At 36.4% G+C, this 19510-nt stretch overlaps 1 protein-coding gene across 1 annotated transcript; it reads left to right on the plus strand.

Annotated features, from left to right (window-relative positions):
- Positions 1-16582: 16582 nt before the first annotated feature.
- On the plus strand, positions 16583-19075 carry LOC103446577 (uncharacterized). Its single transcript, XM_008385712.4, has 6 exons — positions 16583-16822; positions 17208-17464; positions 17568-17826; positions 17917-18096; positions 18408-18563; positions 18757-19075. Exons 1-6 carry the CDS (start codon positions 16760-16762, stop codon positions 18949-18951), a joined length of 1110 nt encoding a protein of 369 aa, XP_008383934.1. The 5' UTR covers positions 16583-16759; the 3' UTR covers positions 18952-19075.
- The last annotated feature ends 435 nt before the right edge of the window (positions 19076-19510 follow it).

The raw sequence follows: 19510 nt of genomic DNA on the forward strand, positions 1-19510 counted from the left end.
CTAATGATGGTGAGGGAGTCCCTTTTATAGAATAAGGGATTGCTCTTCAATACGTAAATGATGGGCTAAGAGTCTCTCTCTAATGAAGGTGAGGGAGTCCATTTTATAAAATAAGGGTTCGCTCCTCAATACATGAATAATGGGTGCTCTCTAATGAAAGTGAGGAAGTCCCTTTTATAGAATAAGGGTTCACTCCTCAATACATGAATGATTGGTGCTCTCTAATGAAAGTGAGGGAGTCCTTTTTATAGAATAAGGGCTCGTTCCTCAGTACATGAATAATGGGTCAGAGTCCCCTAAGTATTTTTCATGAGGCCCAGTTGTGGAAGCCCAATATATGGTACATAGTGTAGTCCCCCAAGTCTTCAGTCAATAGAGTCTGTTGGCTGGAGACTTCAAATTGAATCCATGTATGGGCCGAAGTGGCAGTTGTTCAGAGGCGGTATTTATATACCCTGCGCTGAAGCTTTGTAGGTGAAGCTTTGCAAGTGAAGCTTTAAAGCTGGAACTTTTGTAAATAAAGCTTTTGAAGTTGGAGCTCTCGAAGCTGAAGCTCTGTAAATGAAGCTTTCAAAGCTGATTGACATGAGTGATGCTCATGAATGTTTATGTTGATTGACATGAGTGATGCTCATGGATGTTGACATGAGTGACGCTCATGAATGTTGACATGAGTGATGCTCATGAATGATGGTCATGAATGTTTATATATGATTGACATGAGTGATGCTCATGAATGTTTATGTATGATTGACATGAGTGATACTCATGTATAATTTTGGAGTACTGGACGTACTTTTGATCACCTAGTTGGTGATAATAGCGGCAGGTTGCCGAATAATTTTGGAGTACTGGACGTACTTTTGATCACTTGGTTGGTGATAACAGCGGCAGGCTGCCGAATAATTTTTTGTAGTACTGGACATACTTTTGATCACCTGGTTAGTGATAATAGCGGCAGGCTGTCGAATAATTTTTTGTAGTACTGGACATACTTTTGATCACCAAGTGGCAGGCTGCCAAATAATTTTTTGTAGTACTGGACGTACTTTTGATCACCTGGTTGGTGATAATAGAGGGCCTGGCTCTTTTGGGCATATGGGCCTTCACCCTCCACATAACATTCCAGCCCTTTATTTTAGGCTTGCGGTTTTTTTTTTTTATTATTTATGATTACCTTCTGATGTCTCCGAAAGATAAGAAAAATAAATTACATCATTCAAAAATAAATCCAACCCTCTGCTCAATGGGTCATGCCCATAATTCCCTTTTCTGCATGCCATTACCATCGCAATTATGCCTACTTCTTTTTATGTTCTTTTACTTTCTGCTTTGCTTTTGCTTTTGTTTTTGTTTCTTCTTTTCTCTTTTCTACTTTGGATATGTCGCTTGATGACATGATTTAGGGCAATATTCCTTTCTCTAAAGTGACAGCTGCTTGGATAGCCTTTTCGACACCACCCACTTGTTTTTCTTGATCTCTCTGTTCCTTCTCTGTTTTTCTGCTGAAAGTCACTGGGTTGAGATTTCAAGTTCGAGGGATCCGAGTCGAGAGCTGGCTGTGATCTTCAATAACTCTAGTGACTCGGCAAGCAAGGAAGAACATTGAGCAAGGAAGAGCTTTGACCCAAACTGGTTCTGGGTCACTGCGAATGATGTTCTTCTGGGTTTAAAAACCTATCTCATCAAATAATAAAGTTCTTATCGCATTGGGTTGGCCACCAACGGGCTCTGCACCTCCTGCTCGCCGAAGAGTTGATTTTTCTTGTCAGCGCTGAACCCAGGCCAGAACTCCGGCAACGTCGGCAGGTTCAGTTAAAAGCCGCGTTGGCTCTGATGATTCTGACTCTGACTGTGGCTCGAAGCCCCAGCACCGACGCGGTCGTGTTCTCTTTAACTGAACAGAGTGAGTACAGAGTCGTCGACGTGTCCTTCTTCCTGCGAAAATCACCGCATTCCAGAAGGGTCATCAGCAGCAGAATCGCACCCGACCGTCCCATCAGAAGCCGTCGACCCTGAGACGAAGTAGTCGGGGACTCTTTGGATCTGTCGGAAATGCAGGCTATTAGAAGCCAACTGGGTCCTGGACATGGTGCTCGATCTCTCACTGCTCTAGTTCAAACCACTGGGTTCATCATTCTTGACTCATTACTGGGTGTAATCAAGGTCAGGTGCAGGGACAACCACTAGATGCGGCGGCTGATGGCTTGGGATTCATCCTACGACGTTGGATCTAGGCTTTGCCTCTTATTTTGATTGACGAAAACTGCCTTGTGGCGGCGATCCATGGCTTCCGAAGGTTTGGCAAAGATGAGGCCTTTCTGGATATAGTGGATAGAGAGCATGGCGAAGTCGGTGAATGCCAAGTACAATGGCTGCTGTGATTCCTCTGAGATGTTGAAGATGTCAAATTTCTCAAAAAATTATGAAAATCAGACTCGCATCCACTCACCCAGTATCAACCCACCTGACGAACGCTGGAATTTAGAATTTCAATACCCACATATCTGAAAATAGTGGTTGAGATTTTAATACCCGCCAATCTAGAGAGATATAGTAGATGGGGATGAGGGATTTTGTCTTGCAGTTGCAAAGAAAGACTGAGTGAAAGAGGAGGTGACTCTATGGGTTTTCTTGGAAAACTTTGGGTTCTCGAGTTTTTGCAGATTTTGCAGATTCACGGTGGAGGTGAAAAAATGAAAGAGAACCAACATAGTTTTTTGTGTCGATTCCCACAGACAGTGCCAAATGTTGATGCATAAAACCGAAAAGGTCTTGGAACAACGTAAATCCGACCGTGAATCTGCAAGAAAGTAAAGAACACAAGATGTATCGTGGTTCACCCCAATGTTTGGGCTACGTCCACACTGATGTTGATATTGTTTCACTCTAAATGATGAATATACAAGAAGGCTAGAGGCAGTGTGCTCTCTAGCCTATTTTCTGTGTGCTCTCTTCCCATGGCCTAAGACTTGGCCTTAATCTTGGCCCTTCCCAATGCGGAGAGTGAGGAGGCCTTTTATAGAATAAGGGCTCCTCACTTATTACATATTTGCCCCCTTCATTTATTACATAATTACATTTGAGTCCCCCGAGTATTTATACGAGGTCTAAATACGGAGGCCCTAAGTATGGTACAAACAAAAAATATGATTCGGCCAAAGAAATCATGGATATACATGAAAAGAAGTATGGCCCTAAATCTCAAACGTACATTCAATTATTGCTTGAGAAATACAATGGGACAAAAATGGAGGAAATTGATTCTATGGTCGATCATATTACTAAAATGGAAGTATTGGCAAAAGACTTAGCCAATGTTGGCCATCCAATTTTTTATAAAATGCAAGTTAGTGTTCTTCTTGGTAGCCTCCCAAATTCTTGGGAAAATGTAGTTATTTCCATGACTTATGGTCAAGTTGAATTAACGATGGATACATTGCCTGCAATGTTGGCTATTGAAGAAGTTCGTAAAAATTATAGGAAAAATGAAACTGGACAAGGTAGAGCCAACCTCCTCATAGCAGAAGATTCTTAGAAAAATAAGCAACACATGCACAAGCCACATAGTAGTAATAAGCGCCCGAACTTCAAAAAGTTTGGACACCGCAAGCAGAACCAGTTTAAATGAAAGGAGAGTGCATGTTACAATTGTGGAGAGACTGGTCATTATAGGTATAAGTGCCCAAAATGCCGCAAGAACAACAAAAATCCTAAAGAACTGATTTTGACTGTCTCCGAAGAACTCATTGCTAAAGATCAAGGACAATGGTGGATAGACTCAGGAGCAACTCGTCATGTATGTAAGGACAAAAATTGCTTCATCAATTTCAAGGAGAAAGCATTAGGAGAACATCGTCTCTACATGGGTAACAATAATTATGTCGATATTTTGGGTGAAGGAGATTGCAAGATCAACAATAATAAATCTACCATTGTACTTAAAATGTTCTGTTTACACCAAATATAAGGAGGAATCTTGTCTCTATCTCTGTCCTATAAAAGAAAGGTTTTGAGACAAGGTTCATGAATGGTGCTGTCACTATTGGAAAAAAGGGTTATATTTATGTAAGGGGAATAAGAGTCGATGATATGTACTCAGTTTGTATTAATAAAAGTATTTCTTCCACGTATGCCATTGTCTCTACTATTCAAAATTTGTCCTATTTATGGCATTTATGTTTAGGCCACATAAATAAAAATAAAATTATATGCATGAGTAAAAAAGGAATGTTGCCTCAAGTAACTACACATGATTTTGATACATGTGAATCATGTATTAAGGGGAAAATGACTAGAAAATCATTTTCTCAGCATTGGACTTCTACAAATTTACTTGAGATAGTGCATACAGATTTATGTAGACCAATGAGAACTAAAACCCATAGAGGAATGAAATATTTTGTGACTTTCATCGATGATTATTCCTGTTATGGACATGTCTACTTCTTACAGCATAAAAATGAAGCCTTAAACAAATTTAAAGAGTTTAAGGTAGAAGCAGAGAACCCCTTAGAAAGATCCATAAAGACCCTTAATAGTGATAAAGGTGGAGAATTTGAAGCCTTTGATGATTTCTGCAAAGAAAATGTATAAGGCATATTATACACCGCAACAAAATGGTATCGCAGAAAGAAGAAATCGAACTCTAATGGATATGATGCGATCATTGATGTCTTATGCTGACTTACCTCTACATTTTTTGGGTGAAGCTTTGGCTACTGCAGCATATATATTGAATAAAGTTCATACAAAGGCAAAGCCACTGACTCCATATGAATTATGGCATGGGTGAAAACTTGATTTATCAAACTTAAAAGTTTGGGGTTGTAAAGCACATGTCCTCATTCCAAAGCCATTGAGAAATAAATTACAATAAAAAACTTTGGAATGTAAATTCATCGGATATCCTGATAATAGTAATGGATATAGGTTTTATCATCCTAAGAAATGATTGATCGAAAGTAGAGATGCTACTTTTATTGAAACTACTGATTTAATTAATCCAATACAAGAATTGGAATCTTTGGGAGAAGAAAATTCTCCTACGGATGATCAAGATTTCCATCTTGATTTAGACTTGTCTTATGACCATGACATTGACAATGATCAAGTGGGAGACGTAAATATGGGTGATAATAACAATGTCGATTATGACATACACATGGAAGATGATCATGATATTATCATGGAAGATATAAATAGTGGGAGAAATGATCAAATCAGTGGGAGTAAAAGAAAAAGGGAACCATCTAGAACATTGAAAGATCACTTTGTTTTCAATCTTAAGGAGGTAAATCATACAGTGGGAGATCCAGACCCAAGGAATTATAAAGAAGCACTCGATAGTTTTGAGTCTAAACAATGGCAACAAGCAATGAATGAAGAACTAGATTCCATAAAGAAAAATGAAGTTTGGGAATTGGTTGATCTACCTAATGGAAGAAAGCACATCAGTTGTAAGTGGGTACTTCGTAAGAAGTACAAATCAGATGGTACCCTGGATAAGTTTAAGGCTCGACTTGTAACTAAGGGTTATACTTAGAAACCCAGTATAGATTTTGTGGACACTTACTCTCCAGTTGCAAAGTTTACATCCATTCGTATTCTTATGGAAATTATTGCTAGAATGGATTTAGAACTCCATCAGTTAGATGTCAAAACAAAATTCTTGAATGGAGATTTGAAGGAAGACATCTATATGATTCAACCTGAAGGATATCATGTCAAAAGACATGAAAACAAAGTCTATAAATTAAGAAAGTCATTTTACGGCCTTAAACAATCATTAAGACAATGGTATTTAAAGTTCCACCAAGCCATTATGGAAATGGGCTACAAAATAAATCCATTGGATCATTGTGTTAACTCTTGGAAGTACCAAGATAATTTCTGTATGTTGTCACTATATGTAGATGACATCTTACTTGTAGGTAACTCTATAGATATGATTGAAAAGACTAAGTCATATCTAGGATCCAAATTTGAAATGAAAGATATGGGAGAAGCATCTTATGTTCTAGGAATTAAAATTACTAGGGATAGAGATGCCAAAAAACTCTATCTGAATCAACAAAATTATCTGGATAAAATATTTAAAAGATTTCATATGCAAGATTGCAAGCCAGTTAGTACACCTGTTTGTAAAGGAATGATGTTTTCCAAAAATATGTGTCCAGTACAGAAGCAAGACATCATTGATATGCAAAATGTTTCGTATGCCCAAGCAGTTGGAAGTTTGATGTATGCTATGACCAGCACAGGACCTGACATATGTCATGCAGTTGGATTGGTAAGTAGATATCAATCCAACCCTGGAAAGCAACATTGGATGACAGTAAAGAGAATTATCAGATATCTAAAAGGCTCCCAAGGTATGAAACTTTGTTTTGGATTAAATGATCTGGATTTAGTTTGTTATTGCAATGCAGATTTCGTAGGCGACTTGGATGACAGAAAGTCAACAAGTGGTAACATTGTCTTGTTTGGTGGAACAATTGTTTCTTGGTTAAGTAAGAAATAAGGCTGTGTTGCAAAGTCTACCATAGAAGCAAAATATATATCTTGTAGCACAGTGGTAAGTACTGCAGTATAGGCTAAACGATTTATCGATAATTTAAATATAGATATACCTAAGGAGCACGTCAATATGTTTTGTGATAATAAGTCCGCCATCTTTCTGATAAAGAGTGGATCAAATAGTTCCAAAGGAAAACACATTGATATTAAATATCACTATATACAAGATATAGTAGAGAAATGAGAGGTAAAGGTCGACTACATACCCTCTGAAAAGATGGTGGCTGATCCGATGACCAAGGGATTGTCTCTAGAAAAATTCAGAGAGTCGCATCTAATCAAGTGGGAGATGTTGGAATATGATTATGATAACATGGTTTTCACAATATGTGTAATCATGTGTGAAGGTACACTACAACATTGGTGTACTAATATGCATATGATTGTAGTGAAATAAGTTAATTAATTAATAAAGGAAATAATATAATTAATTAATTAATTAATTAATTAAAGGATATGAACAGTTGTATTTCAACCTGAGAAGTTATAACTTCTCCTGAAGAACACAACTCCTCTAGAAAGGTTACTTCCATCTCTATTTATTTGTCAAATCCCTTTCTATCAGATTCATTCAATTCAATTCCATACTCAGTCTCTGTTCATATCCTTCACACCATATTGTGATCGATAGTCTAACGACATCCGTTTCTGATCTTGTGAACTACCCAATTTCTATCAATTCAAAGTCTTGAAATTTATGTTAATTGTTCTGACTTCTGAGGCTGTGTTGCTGAAGTTGCATAAATTCTAGAGCACATCAACGTATGACATACATTGCTGAATTCACGAGGAGAAATGTAACGGAATTTAGTGTGCGACTCTAAGACCAAGCCACTTAAAATACAATGCATTGATGTAGAGTAGAAGGTCTCCAAGTTATTGACTACTTTCAGCCCGTTTCGTTGAAGCATGAAAGTTTTGATCTTTGTGTGGAAAGATTAGGTTTTTTCTAGTGCTTTTTTACAGGACGGGATCAACTGACTAGTAGCTAATTTTGCATTCTGCAAACTGGGATTGGTGAATTTCAGGTACCTGAGAAGTTGGGGTTTTACACATGGGAAGGGGACGTGCAGGAGTTGTTGAAAGGTGTTCGTGAGAAGGTCGACAAGCTCGGAGAGGTTAATGCTTGAGAAACTATTTGTATTTGGTCGCATTTGGTTGAGTTTCTAGTTGTGTTTACTTCTTAGTACTTATAAGTTGGAAATTTTTGTTTTGTGAGTACAGCATTGGACTCGAGATGACAAAAACAAATGCTTAAAAGAAACAACAAAATCATTCGGTATTTGGGGCAGATAGTTCGTTTGATCATCCTAGAACCCTAGTAATCTGATTCACACTGCTCGGTAGATGACTTATGGGTAAGGCTGTCTAAATTTATTTTCTCCCTTCGTTTTTTGAATTTCTCAGATATTAATAGCTCTGCTTTCAAACATTGGTTGCTAAATTCATCCTAGCATTTTCTGGTGCATTTGTGTCACAGCAGCGATCGCTAACAATGGTTTTCTGTTCTGTTATCAGGTAGCATTGGTCTAGGGTGGACTCATTTTTGTGTAGAAGGTGTTTTAGCTTTCTGGAACTCTCCCTTTGCAATTTTGTTTGGTAGTTTTTCTTAGAAAATGGTGAAGACCAACAAATTGAAGAAATGACAGCGCAGCGAAAGCCCCAGTCGGTGATGGGATTCGAAGATAGGGAAGTGATAATGAAAGAGAGGCTCGGTGAGGGGAGGACGAAGGGAGGCGTGGTTTTGGGCACACAACTGAATCCATCTCGTCGCAGCCTGCCATGGCGCTCTGCTCTTATACGCACCTATTCTCATCTTTGCTTCTTTCTGTTGGAGAGATCCCACCAACAATAAACCCTGAACACCCAGATTCCATTTCATCCAAATCAACCCCAAACATAAATAAAATAATACGAACTTTTAAATTAAGATTTTTTTTTTAAATTTAATTTTAATTTTTTTAATTTTAATTTCATTAAATAATTTTTTTATTTCAATTTAAGAAGGAGTGGGCCCTGCTCATGCCACGTCATCATTTAACAATCAAATTCACTAAAAAGTTAATGGAGGTTTGACATTGCAACGAATTCATAAATTGATGTATGACATTACAATGTTAAAAACATGAGGTATGAGATTATGGTTCAACCCATAGTTAAGGTAATTTTGTGTAATTCATCCTAAAATAAAAGATATAATGCTCTACTATGACAGCATGTGCTTCTTAAGAGAAGTCAATCAAGGTAATGCAGAATATAAATGGGCACTACTACAAAAAGGTCTTATAGTGTCAGTGGGTGATGTCGGTTTAATATAATATAATGGCGAACAAAACATTTGTGACACTTACTGAACATGACGTCGAATTTCCTGTCGCTTGTAAGCATCATAAACTGTTTATGTTGCTTTTAACCAACATAAACATTTAATGTCTCTAATAACCGACATACATTTTAATAATTTTTAAATAATGATGTCGCTTTAAAAAAAAACAGTGTTGCTTTTAAGTGACATAAAGTATGGGTGTCGCTTCTAGCCGACACTAATTAGTGATTTTAAATATTTTAAAACCTGCGTCGGTTCTAAGCGACATAGATTTTAGTTTTTTTAAATATTTTGAAACCCGGTGTCGGTTGTAAGCCATAGATTGATGGTCTTTCTATACTCTCCCTCGTATTTTCTTCTTCCTCTCTTGCATCTTTCTTAAGGATGAGTTTATGAGGTGGCAAGCAACTGAATGTAGGGGTGGGTTCGGTTCCTTTCGGTTCGGTTTTTGGCCGAAATCGAAAACCAAACTGAAGTTACTGTTCGGTTCGGTTCAGTTTGATTTTTCTTCGGTTTTTTTCGATTCGGTTTTTTTCAGTTTCGATTTTTTCCGGTTTGGTTCGGTTTTTTCCATTTTTTTTTTTAAATCTAGATATTGGTAAATTAGCCCAAAAGGGGACTGCCACCTAAAAGACCCAACAAACAGTAAAGGCCCAGGCCATAAAATACAAACAAAAAAAAAAAAACGGGCTTCCATTGAAGCACCCACTGCCGAGCATCCCTACTAGCATAAACCCTCGCCACCAACCAACCAACGCCTCACCAATTGAAACATCCAACCATGAGCACCTGTCCGAACACATCCAAACAGATGAGAACCAAGGGTTTTAATAAAGAGTAAAGACCCAAAAACCAAATATCTTTACCACATAGACAAATCCAAGAACAACATCAGCCAATTTTCGTTCAAAAATTCATCACTTAACCTCAAAAATAAACAATTGGGACTCGTTGGTTTATTCGGATACAAAATTTATGAAATGAACTAATATTAATCTTCCATAAGAACAAGCAAAGTAAAAGTGAATGCATGAGCAAATTTCAAAAAAAAAAAAGCAAAAACAAAACCAAACCTGCACTGCCGGCAAGGTTCACTTCACCGTGCCATCCAGCGTGCGCCGCGTGCTAATGAGCACGCCTCTCTTCTCCGACCTCCATTCTTGGTGCATAAGGAAGACAAGGTACAGGTGGTTCGCGGGCCTTTCAAGAGCCGCAATGGCAAGGTCGTCTAGGTCCACCGCCGCAAATGGGTCATCCACATCGAGCGAATCACCCGCGAAGAAGGTCAATGGCTCCACGGTGGGAGAGAGAAAGGCTGAGAATTCGACGATGGAAGAGAGAAAGAGACTGAGAAGATAGAACTATGAGTAGATGAAATGGGAGAGTAAATGAGGTAGCTAGGGTTTTGTGTTTGGAAATCTTATAATGAATTAAAGATCCAAAATCAGTATAAATAGTTTACTAGTACGATTGTAGCAACAGAAAGCCTATTGTCAAGTTGGTTGAAACAAACACTCTTAACTAAGAGGTAAGGAGTTCGAAACACCTTGACTCTAGATTTTGAGTATTTATATATGATTTATATAATTAATATATATTAAATAATTATATAAATCAGTTCGGTTTGGTTCGGTTTGGTTTCTGGACCATCAAAATCGAAACCGAACCAACCTATTTTGGTTCGGTTCGGTTTTTTTCAGCTTCGGCTCGGTTTTTTCTATTTTCGGTTTTTTGAACCCACCCCTAACTGAATGTCCTAAGGGTGAGTTTATGAGACATCCTTCAGATTAAATCTCCAGCATAGAAGCATTTGGAAAATTTATATCCGGATTTTGCATTAGAAATTTGAAATGCCCGATTAGCATCTGGATAATTTATATCCGGTTTTGTCTAAAGTTGTTACTTTGGTAGTATTAGAGTTGAGTGCAATTTTCAGACAGTTGTGTAGTAAGAAGGAGTATGAGGAAGGATTCAAGCAACTGAATTCAAGAATTGCCTTAACATTATGTCAACTTGAAAAAATATTCCCTCCTGCATTTTTTGATATAATGGTGCACCTCCCAGTTCACTTGACAGATGAAACAGCTCTTGCAGGGCCTGTTCAATATAGATGCATGTATCCAATTGAACGGTAATTAATAAATTTTTATAAATTTTTTAAAATTGTAGTCATAACTTTAATTAATAATTATAATAATTTGTATTCGTTTTATAATTGTAGGTATTTGCAAACACTGAAGCGCTATGTTCGTAATAAGGGTCGTCCTGAAGGTTCTATTGCTGAAGCATATTTGGTGGATTAGTGTTTGTCCTTCTGTTCCATGTATCTTAGAGATGTTGAGTCTCGTCGTACCCATAGAGGCTGAAATGAAGATGATATTGGACGTGAAGTATCTGGTGGGTTATCAATTTTTTACTCGAAAGGATGTTATATGGGTTAAGGAGAAAATGTGGAGCTCAATCTAAATGTTCTTGATCAATGCCATAAATACATTCTAAATAATTGTGATGAAGTTAGCCCATTTAGAAGGTAAGAACGTTTAATCATACATCTTAATGTTTTATTGGTTTTCTTAACTTTGAAAAATTAATTATCTAAATTTGGACATAATTGTCTAGGCAACATGAGGAATTCTTGAAAACTAAACATCGTCGAGAAAGGTTAACTATGCGACAAACTAAGGAGCTAAGCAAGAAAAAATTTCCAAAATGGTTCAAGCAACATGTGAGTTGATATAACAATCACATTATTTATTTATTGTTTTGCATTTTAATTATAACATGTTTATAATTATTCTGTCAAATTTTATCTTCATACTTATTACAGATGAATTCAAGATGTCATGCTAATGACACGTTGATATCTCAATACTTGCATTGGCTAGCTAATTATCCTAGTATGGTTGTGAGTAGATATAAAAGTCGCATTGTTCATCGTATAAAATGTATGGATGATAAGCATAAGAATCAAAATTGTGGTGTCTTTGTACCTGCAAATGTTCCTGGTGCAATTGGGCAAGTGAGTTATTATGGCAAAGTTGTAGATATGTTCGAGGTTAAATATTGTGGTCCTACTAAGACCGCAGATAGGGGTTGAGCTGTGATGTTATTTAAGTGCGAATGGGTTAATAGTGAAAGTCCACGAGGAATGAAGACCGATCAATATGAATTTACTATGGTGAATTTCAATCAATTGGGATTTAAAGAGGATCCTTTCATATTAGCATCACAAGCATTACAAGTATTTTACGTGGAGGACACAATTGAAAAAGATTGGCACATAGTTGTTCGAACCCAGCGTAGGGATTTGTTTGACGTATTAGAGGATAGTGATGCAATTGATAATTATGCCATACATAATTTGGATGATCGAATTCTTGATAATGAAAATTTCCATACAAGGGTTGGCGTGGAAGAGACTCATTTTCTTGAATCATTGCCGTTGCCTACCGAGTTCGTTAATCATGCCAATGCCGACGACAAGCTAACAGATGATGACAGAGATTAAATATATTAATTATTTTATGTATTAATTAGACTATGTTTCAATTCGTGTGTGATGATATCTTATCACAAAATTATATTTCTGTTTTTATTAAGTATTATATATAAGTTAAATTTTATTTATTAAAATATTATATGAGATAACATAACAGCTTATTTTTTAACTTTGTGTTAAACTTTTTATTTTTTAATTTTTTTATGCTTGTTTCCTGTCGCTTTTAGCCGATGGCATATGTCATCTGTGTCGATTAAATTGAAATATTTTGGGTGGGAATTTTCCCACTTTTTTTGCACGCCCAAAGTTTTCTTATTTCGACACCACATCCAATCACTGATTCACTAACATGTCGCTCAGACATACGTCAGTTTGAATCGACACAAAATTTCCCTATTTTGACGCTACCTGCAGTGACTATGAAGTCTGTCAAGCTCACGTCGATTTGAACCGACACAAACTTTTCCTATTTCAAGGCAACCTGCAATGACTGTCAAGTCTGTCAAGCACACGTCAGTTTCAACCGACGCAAACGTTTCTTATTTCGACACCATTCAAATCTGTCAGGCAAACGTCTGTTTTATCCGACGCAATTTTTTCCTATTTCGATGCCAGTTGCAGCAACTGTCGGTCTTAACCGACGCTAACTTTTTATCCATATTTAAACACCCTTCTTTCCCATTACTTTCGTGCTTTCATTTCCCTTTCTCTCGTTTACTTCTTCGGTTTTGCTCCGTGCATCCTTACTCCCTCTCCTTCTCCCATTTCAGCCTTACTCCTTCTCCTTCCACTAACTTTTGCTATGGATCAACAAAGTGAAGATCAATGTTCTGGGAACTTCATTTGGAAGAGGAAGAGTTAAAAGCTGGTTCTTTTTTTAATTATTATTAATTTCAATTTTTGTTTCGTGTTTAAACTAGTATTATGCTTAAACTGAAAATTTACATTTGTTTCCTGGTTTTTAATTGTTTTTTTTATTAATAAGGAACATCTAAACAAAGGCGCGGACCCTCAATTCCCAAATGGACAAAACAACTTTGTTTGTATGATTCGTCCGAAAAATGCATTAGTAATAATTCTAGTGCTTTTTCAAAATATGTAGTAGCAGAGGTTAGAGATCACATAAATCTCCCGTTAACAAGGGATTGGTGTAAGATTAAGGAAGAAGATAAGGAAATTTTCTGAAATAGAATAGGGTATAGATTTTTTATTTTTTTTATAGCTTGATTGTAATAATAAATAATTAGCTTGATTTTTTTTTTATGGATGTAGGGAAATATTATTTTTGAAGATGCAGATATAATAAAAATGCCTATGATCTGCCATATGACGCTTCAGGTTGCGGAGCATGCGCACAAAGAGTATAGAAATAAGTTAAAAAAAAGTATTATACTAAGAGAGCAGCTGAGGTTGCAGCCACCCTCCTCCTAATGTGAATCCTACACAGTGGGTTGAGTTGGTGGCATAATGGAATAGAGAAAAAACAAGGGTAATCGGTATATGATTTATTTCGTTTTAACTTTAAATTTGCCTAATAAATTCCTTTATTTTTCAGGAGATTCCTGAAAAAAAATAAGATTAATCAGTTGTTGAAAACAATGAACCATACAACTGGTTCAAAATCTTTTGCAAGAGTGCGGCAAGAATTTGTATGGATTGTACATTTTGGCACTATTTTTCTTGTTAATTAATTTTATTAATGTTTGTTTTGGCCTATACATGAAATTTATTATTATGTTTATATAATTGTTTTTACAATTAATTGAAAACGAATGCAGAGACAGATCTTTATGTATTTATATTATTATTAACAAAGATGGTGTCGGTTAAGAACGTTACTAGTTTGCATATTGTATTTATTTAATTGTTATCTGATGTCGATTAAGGGATATTTTATTTGTTTAATTTTATCACGATGTTGGTTAAAACCAACAGTGGGTTGGATATTTTACAGTTTAATTGCTAGTACACGTCACTTTAAACTGACGTCATGTAGAAGTACACGTCGTTTTAAACCGATGTCAAGATCAGTGTCGCTTTTAACCGACTCTGCTTCGTGGCGGATTAAGCGGACAAATTGACATTGAAGCCCTTTTGTGACGTTAGCATTGGTGTCGCTATTCCAATCCGACATTACATTGTTTTATGTTGGATTTTTGCCAAATTTCCGACAGAAATTGGATTTGTTGTAGGTTTTTGCTTCACCGATGATAGCCTATATTGTAGTAATGGGGGAGAGGTTCCTCTCCGGACCCAATCCCACCGGATCCTTCTTCTTTAAGGACCGAGTCGGAGTTGTGGCTTTCCCGGAGTCGGCGTCGTGCTTCCTCTGAGTCAGCGTTGGATGGAGTCAGCTTCGTGGCCTTCCCAGAGCTAGTTGTTGACAACATCATAAGACGACTTCCCGTTCTAAAGATTCCCATAAACAACCAAAAAGGGTGAAGAAGAAGATTCAGAATTGAAGAAGAACTGATTATTGAAGAAGAAGAACTGAAGGAGATGAGGAAGTAGAAGAAAAAATGCAGAGAAAAATGAAGAAGAAGGAGGATCCGATGGGATTGGGTCCGGAGAGGATCCTCTCCCAATATAAATTAGACTAATTAGTATGATAATCCAACAAAAAATAAGGAGAGATTTATTTTATAATCGGGTGTGCTATTCACACATTTTTTTTAACTTCTCGGACATTTTTTGTTAAAATCTATCTTTTAATCTTCTTTAATTCATCTGGTTTCCGACGGCTGAAAGTTAAAAAAATATATGAGAAGTAAAAAGAGGTTATGAATATCACAACCCTTTTACAATATCTAGCGTTTTTAATTGATAATACATTATTGACATATGATACGTAACAGTGAAATTGAAAGCCTTCGTAAAAGAAGCGGTGCAACGTGGGAGGCCAGCTTATCAAATAATATGAATCCCCTGCTTCTTTGACCTCCTGTCCCCTCTCAACGAAAAACATACATTATCATATAACATTTGCATTAATTGTAATAATTAAGCAGCAAATGGGTTCAAAAATTCATGAGCCACACATGCCACGATCAACAATGCAACTGGTCGACAAATTTGCGTCCCAAAAAACGCAAACCGACAATCGAAAAACTCTTGTTAATTTAGAGATAATATTTAAATACTGACTGATGAATGCTTCTTATACTGGATCGCTGATCATAAGACGTAGTAAACTTTTGGCCTAAACATTAATAATTTGTGGTCAAGTTCTAGTAGCAAGTTGTACATATCGATTAGAGGCTTCCTGTCCTTACGTGGCTTATGGTTTGGTTATGGCAGCTCACTTCTAAGACTTGAGTTCTGTGCTTCTGGAACTTCCAGCAATGGCTTCAAGTCTCAACCAAATATATAGCAAATAATATTTTTAAGAAATTATTATCAAAGTAATATTTTTCTTTTGAAAATTTTACTCGTAAATAGTTGAAAATTTTCTATAAATTATTTTGTTATAGTAATTGAACCTAGTTTTGATTTCTATCCATGAAGTCAATAATCGTTTGGATATTAGAATCATTTCAATTCCCGACTTTTATGTGTTTACTAACACATAAAAATGAGCATTTCTAATTTATGACTTCTCTTTGTGTTTGCAAACATATCAAAATTAACGAGTTATATAAATTTCTTGTTATACTTTGTATTTGTAATTCAATACATGAAAAATTAAGAATTAAATTGATTTAAAAAAAAGTTTATATCATTTTATTTATTCTCTCCATATTGCCCTAGGCAACGTTTCTAAATTCAGCCTGTCCAAAACCCTAGGCAGCATTTAATTTCAGAGAAATTATCTAATGAAATTACAAAGTCTAAATCCAAGTAATAAATTCAGTGTGAGTCAGCTGTATCTGATTTCATGTCTCTTTTGTATTTCCTTTTTAATTTTTTAACATTTGTCCTTCAACTTAAATTCACATTTAATAATAAGGAATTGTTATTAGCAATTCAAAAATCTCATTCTATATTCCAAACTTTATATATTACGAAAGAAAAATACACTTATAATGAATGTAGAATAAAATTTTTGAAGTGTCAATAACACTTCCTTAACAATATATAACATAATATTATACTGACACACTATAATAAAATACATACAGAATCCAAAACAGTAAAACTTGCTTAGAAGACAAAGAAGGAGAAGAAATGGTATCGTTTTTCACGAGGAGGAGCAGCAGCTTAATTAAAACCAGGACATAACGTAACAGCCACTGCTCTCTTTCTGTTCTTCTCTTACCACCACCTCAATCCTGACTCCCAACTCACTCGTAAAGTTGTAACAAAAACACAGTGTAGGAGGGAAGGGAGAAGACGACGACGAAGACGAAGACGAAGAAATGCCGATTTATCTTTCTTCTGCTCACAGAATGGACGATGAAGAAATCTGTTTATTCGATAAGGTTGGTTTTCGGTAATTTAGCGCTCGTTCCATAACCATTTTGATTTTAGTTATTCTTTTTGTTGTTTTGATCACCTTAGTTAGTGCAAGTACTGTATAACCTGATTGTGCTTTAGTAATAATTCGATCTGATTTTTTCAAGCTCTGACCACTTCATTCGCCTTCTTTTTCTCAATATGTTCCAATCAGAAAAAATAATAAATAAAAAAAAAACAGCAAAATCCTATTTAAGCAGCTTTTTGTTCTTCTGTTATTTTTCTTCTTTAATGGAGGATCTTAGATGGAAGCCACAGTATGCTCAGCTCTTTCTGTCACTCTTAATTTCTTCAACTAATGTACATTCTAACTTTTAAGCTTCATCCGTTTCGGGCTACTTTTAATTGCAGGATACAATTGTCACTAAAGCTCCCAAGAAATCTCCATTAATACTGAGGATGGTGGTGCTGCTTTTTGCAATGGTTTGTGGAGTTTTTATTTGCTTAGTCTGTTTGAAGCAAATAAACACTCAGACTAAGACCAAATTATTGAACATCGTAGCGATTAATCACCGCGACAAAATTAATCAACCGTGCCAAGTTCCCGATGATCTTGAGCAATCGGAAATCAGCTATCTGCATTACCCTAAACCTCAAACCTTCAAAAGGTACCTGCCAAGTCAAGATTCCATTTTGTTAATCAAATTTATTTTATATATGCATGCATGGTTTTTTAGTTTGAATAACGGGAAGTGATTTTCGCACTCTCAGGAGGGAATGCGTCTGCAATCCCGTCCGCTACTTTGCCATATTGTCAATGCAAAGATCTGGGAGTGGATGGTTTGAAACATTGTTGAATAGTCACATTAATGTAAGCTCAAATGGGGAGATATTTTCGGTTCAAGAACGGAGGGTTAATGTTTCTTCGATTTTGAAGAACATGGATAAAGTATATAATCTCGACTGGTTTAGTAGCGCCTCCAAGAATGAGTGTTCAGCTGCCGTTGGATTCAAGTGGATGCTTAACCAGGTTAGTCGTTAGAATGTTTAATTGATTAATCAGGAGTTCAAGATGATTAATGTGGTTAATTAATTAAATATGTAAATGGTAATGGTGCAGGGTTTGATGGAGAATCACCAAGAGATAGTGAAGTACTTCGAGGAAAAAGGAGTGTCTGCAATATTCCTCTTCAGAAAAAACTTGCTCCGCAGAAAGATTTCTGTACTTGCAAATTCATATGATAAATATGCTAAGCAACTCAATGGCACTCACAAGTCACATACCCATTCTCCATCGGAGGTAATAAAAATCTCTCGTCTTATAACTCAAAGCGTTTAAAATTTCTAACCCTGCATTGAGATTCTATGTTCGACTTCTTATTCTCACTATCGCTTGTATAATTAAAAGAGAAATTTGTAACAGTTAAATTAGACCCCTATATTGAAATTCTAGGTTCGAACCCGTCGGTTTCCTAATCTAATATCTAATCTAACAAATCTATCATTTGACCAAAAAATAATACAAAAAACAAAAATTCTGTGTTCGATTTCCAGACTCTCTATTGCTTGTATAAAAGGGATTGTTGTAACAGTTTATGAAATTAATTGCAGGCTCAAATACTTGCAAAGTACAAGCCCAATATTAATGCCACATTGCTAATTCCCGATCTTAAACAAGATGAGGCGGAAGCTGCCAAAGCCATAGAATATTTCAAGACTACTCGCCATGTTGTTATTTACTACGAGGAGGTTATCAACAACCGTACAGTAAGTCAGTCCGAAAAAATCATTATGCACTCGTCTTTTATCAAACAAATGAAAGATTTGCACATAAGAAAGTGCGAGATGACATCTTTAGAGAGCAAATAACAGTTTCCGTTTATCATATAATGATTTATAAGTAGTTCTAACAAATTCTTTATTATTCGACATCTTATGAACCACAAATTTGGTTTTGCAGAAACTTGATGAGGTTCAAGATTTCCTAAGGTTGCCACACAGGGAGCTCAGGAGCCGTCAGGTTAAGATACATACGACGCCATTGTCGAAACAAGTCGAGAACTGGGAAGATGTGGAGAAAGTACTCAGAGGGACGTCGTACGAGAGTTTCATGCATGCAGACTATCAACTGCATTCTTCAGTTTCACCCCACTAATTTGAGTTGATCAGACTCTCATCAGATTGAAATGTACATAATTATCAGTTCAGAAAACCAATTTTTTCGATTTGAAATTTTGTAGGTTTATATATAGGATTAATCTCAGTTTAATACTATGAAGTTTCTTAGTTTTCAACATTTAATACATGTTTTTTTCATCTCAGAATGGTGCATAAAGTCATAATTTTGTGACAGTTTCATACATCGGTTAAGTTTGCTATTAAATCAACTGTTAAGTGGTAACGTAACACTGGACAGTGACTGGTGTCACGTGTCATAGGGCCCACATAAATATTTTTTTTTTTTTTTAAATTTGGGCTCCGTTCCCTACCTCAACCCGGACCCCTCCCTCCCTTTTCTCCTCTCTTCCGACGCATGGTAGCACCCACCATAATCCTTGCTCTCAATCCAGATCGGCACGGGATAGTAGTTGCATCGATGGAAAAGGACGACGAGATCCTATCACCGGCGTCTGGAGGAAGCTGATCTCCGGCGTCACAAAGGCAGAACGGTTGAATCGGACCGACTTCGACTCAGAACAAAACCTTAACCCTAG

This window comes from Malus domestica, chromosome 08 (genome assembly GCF_042453785.1).
Source record: "Malus domestica chromosome 08, GDT2T_hap1".
In the NCBI taxonomy this organism is placed as follows: Eukaryota; Viridiplantae; Streptophyta; class Magnoliopsida; order Rosales; family Rosaceae; genus Malus; species Malus domestica.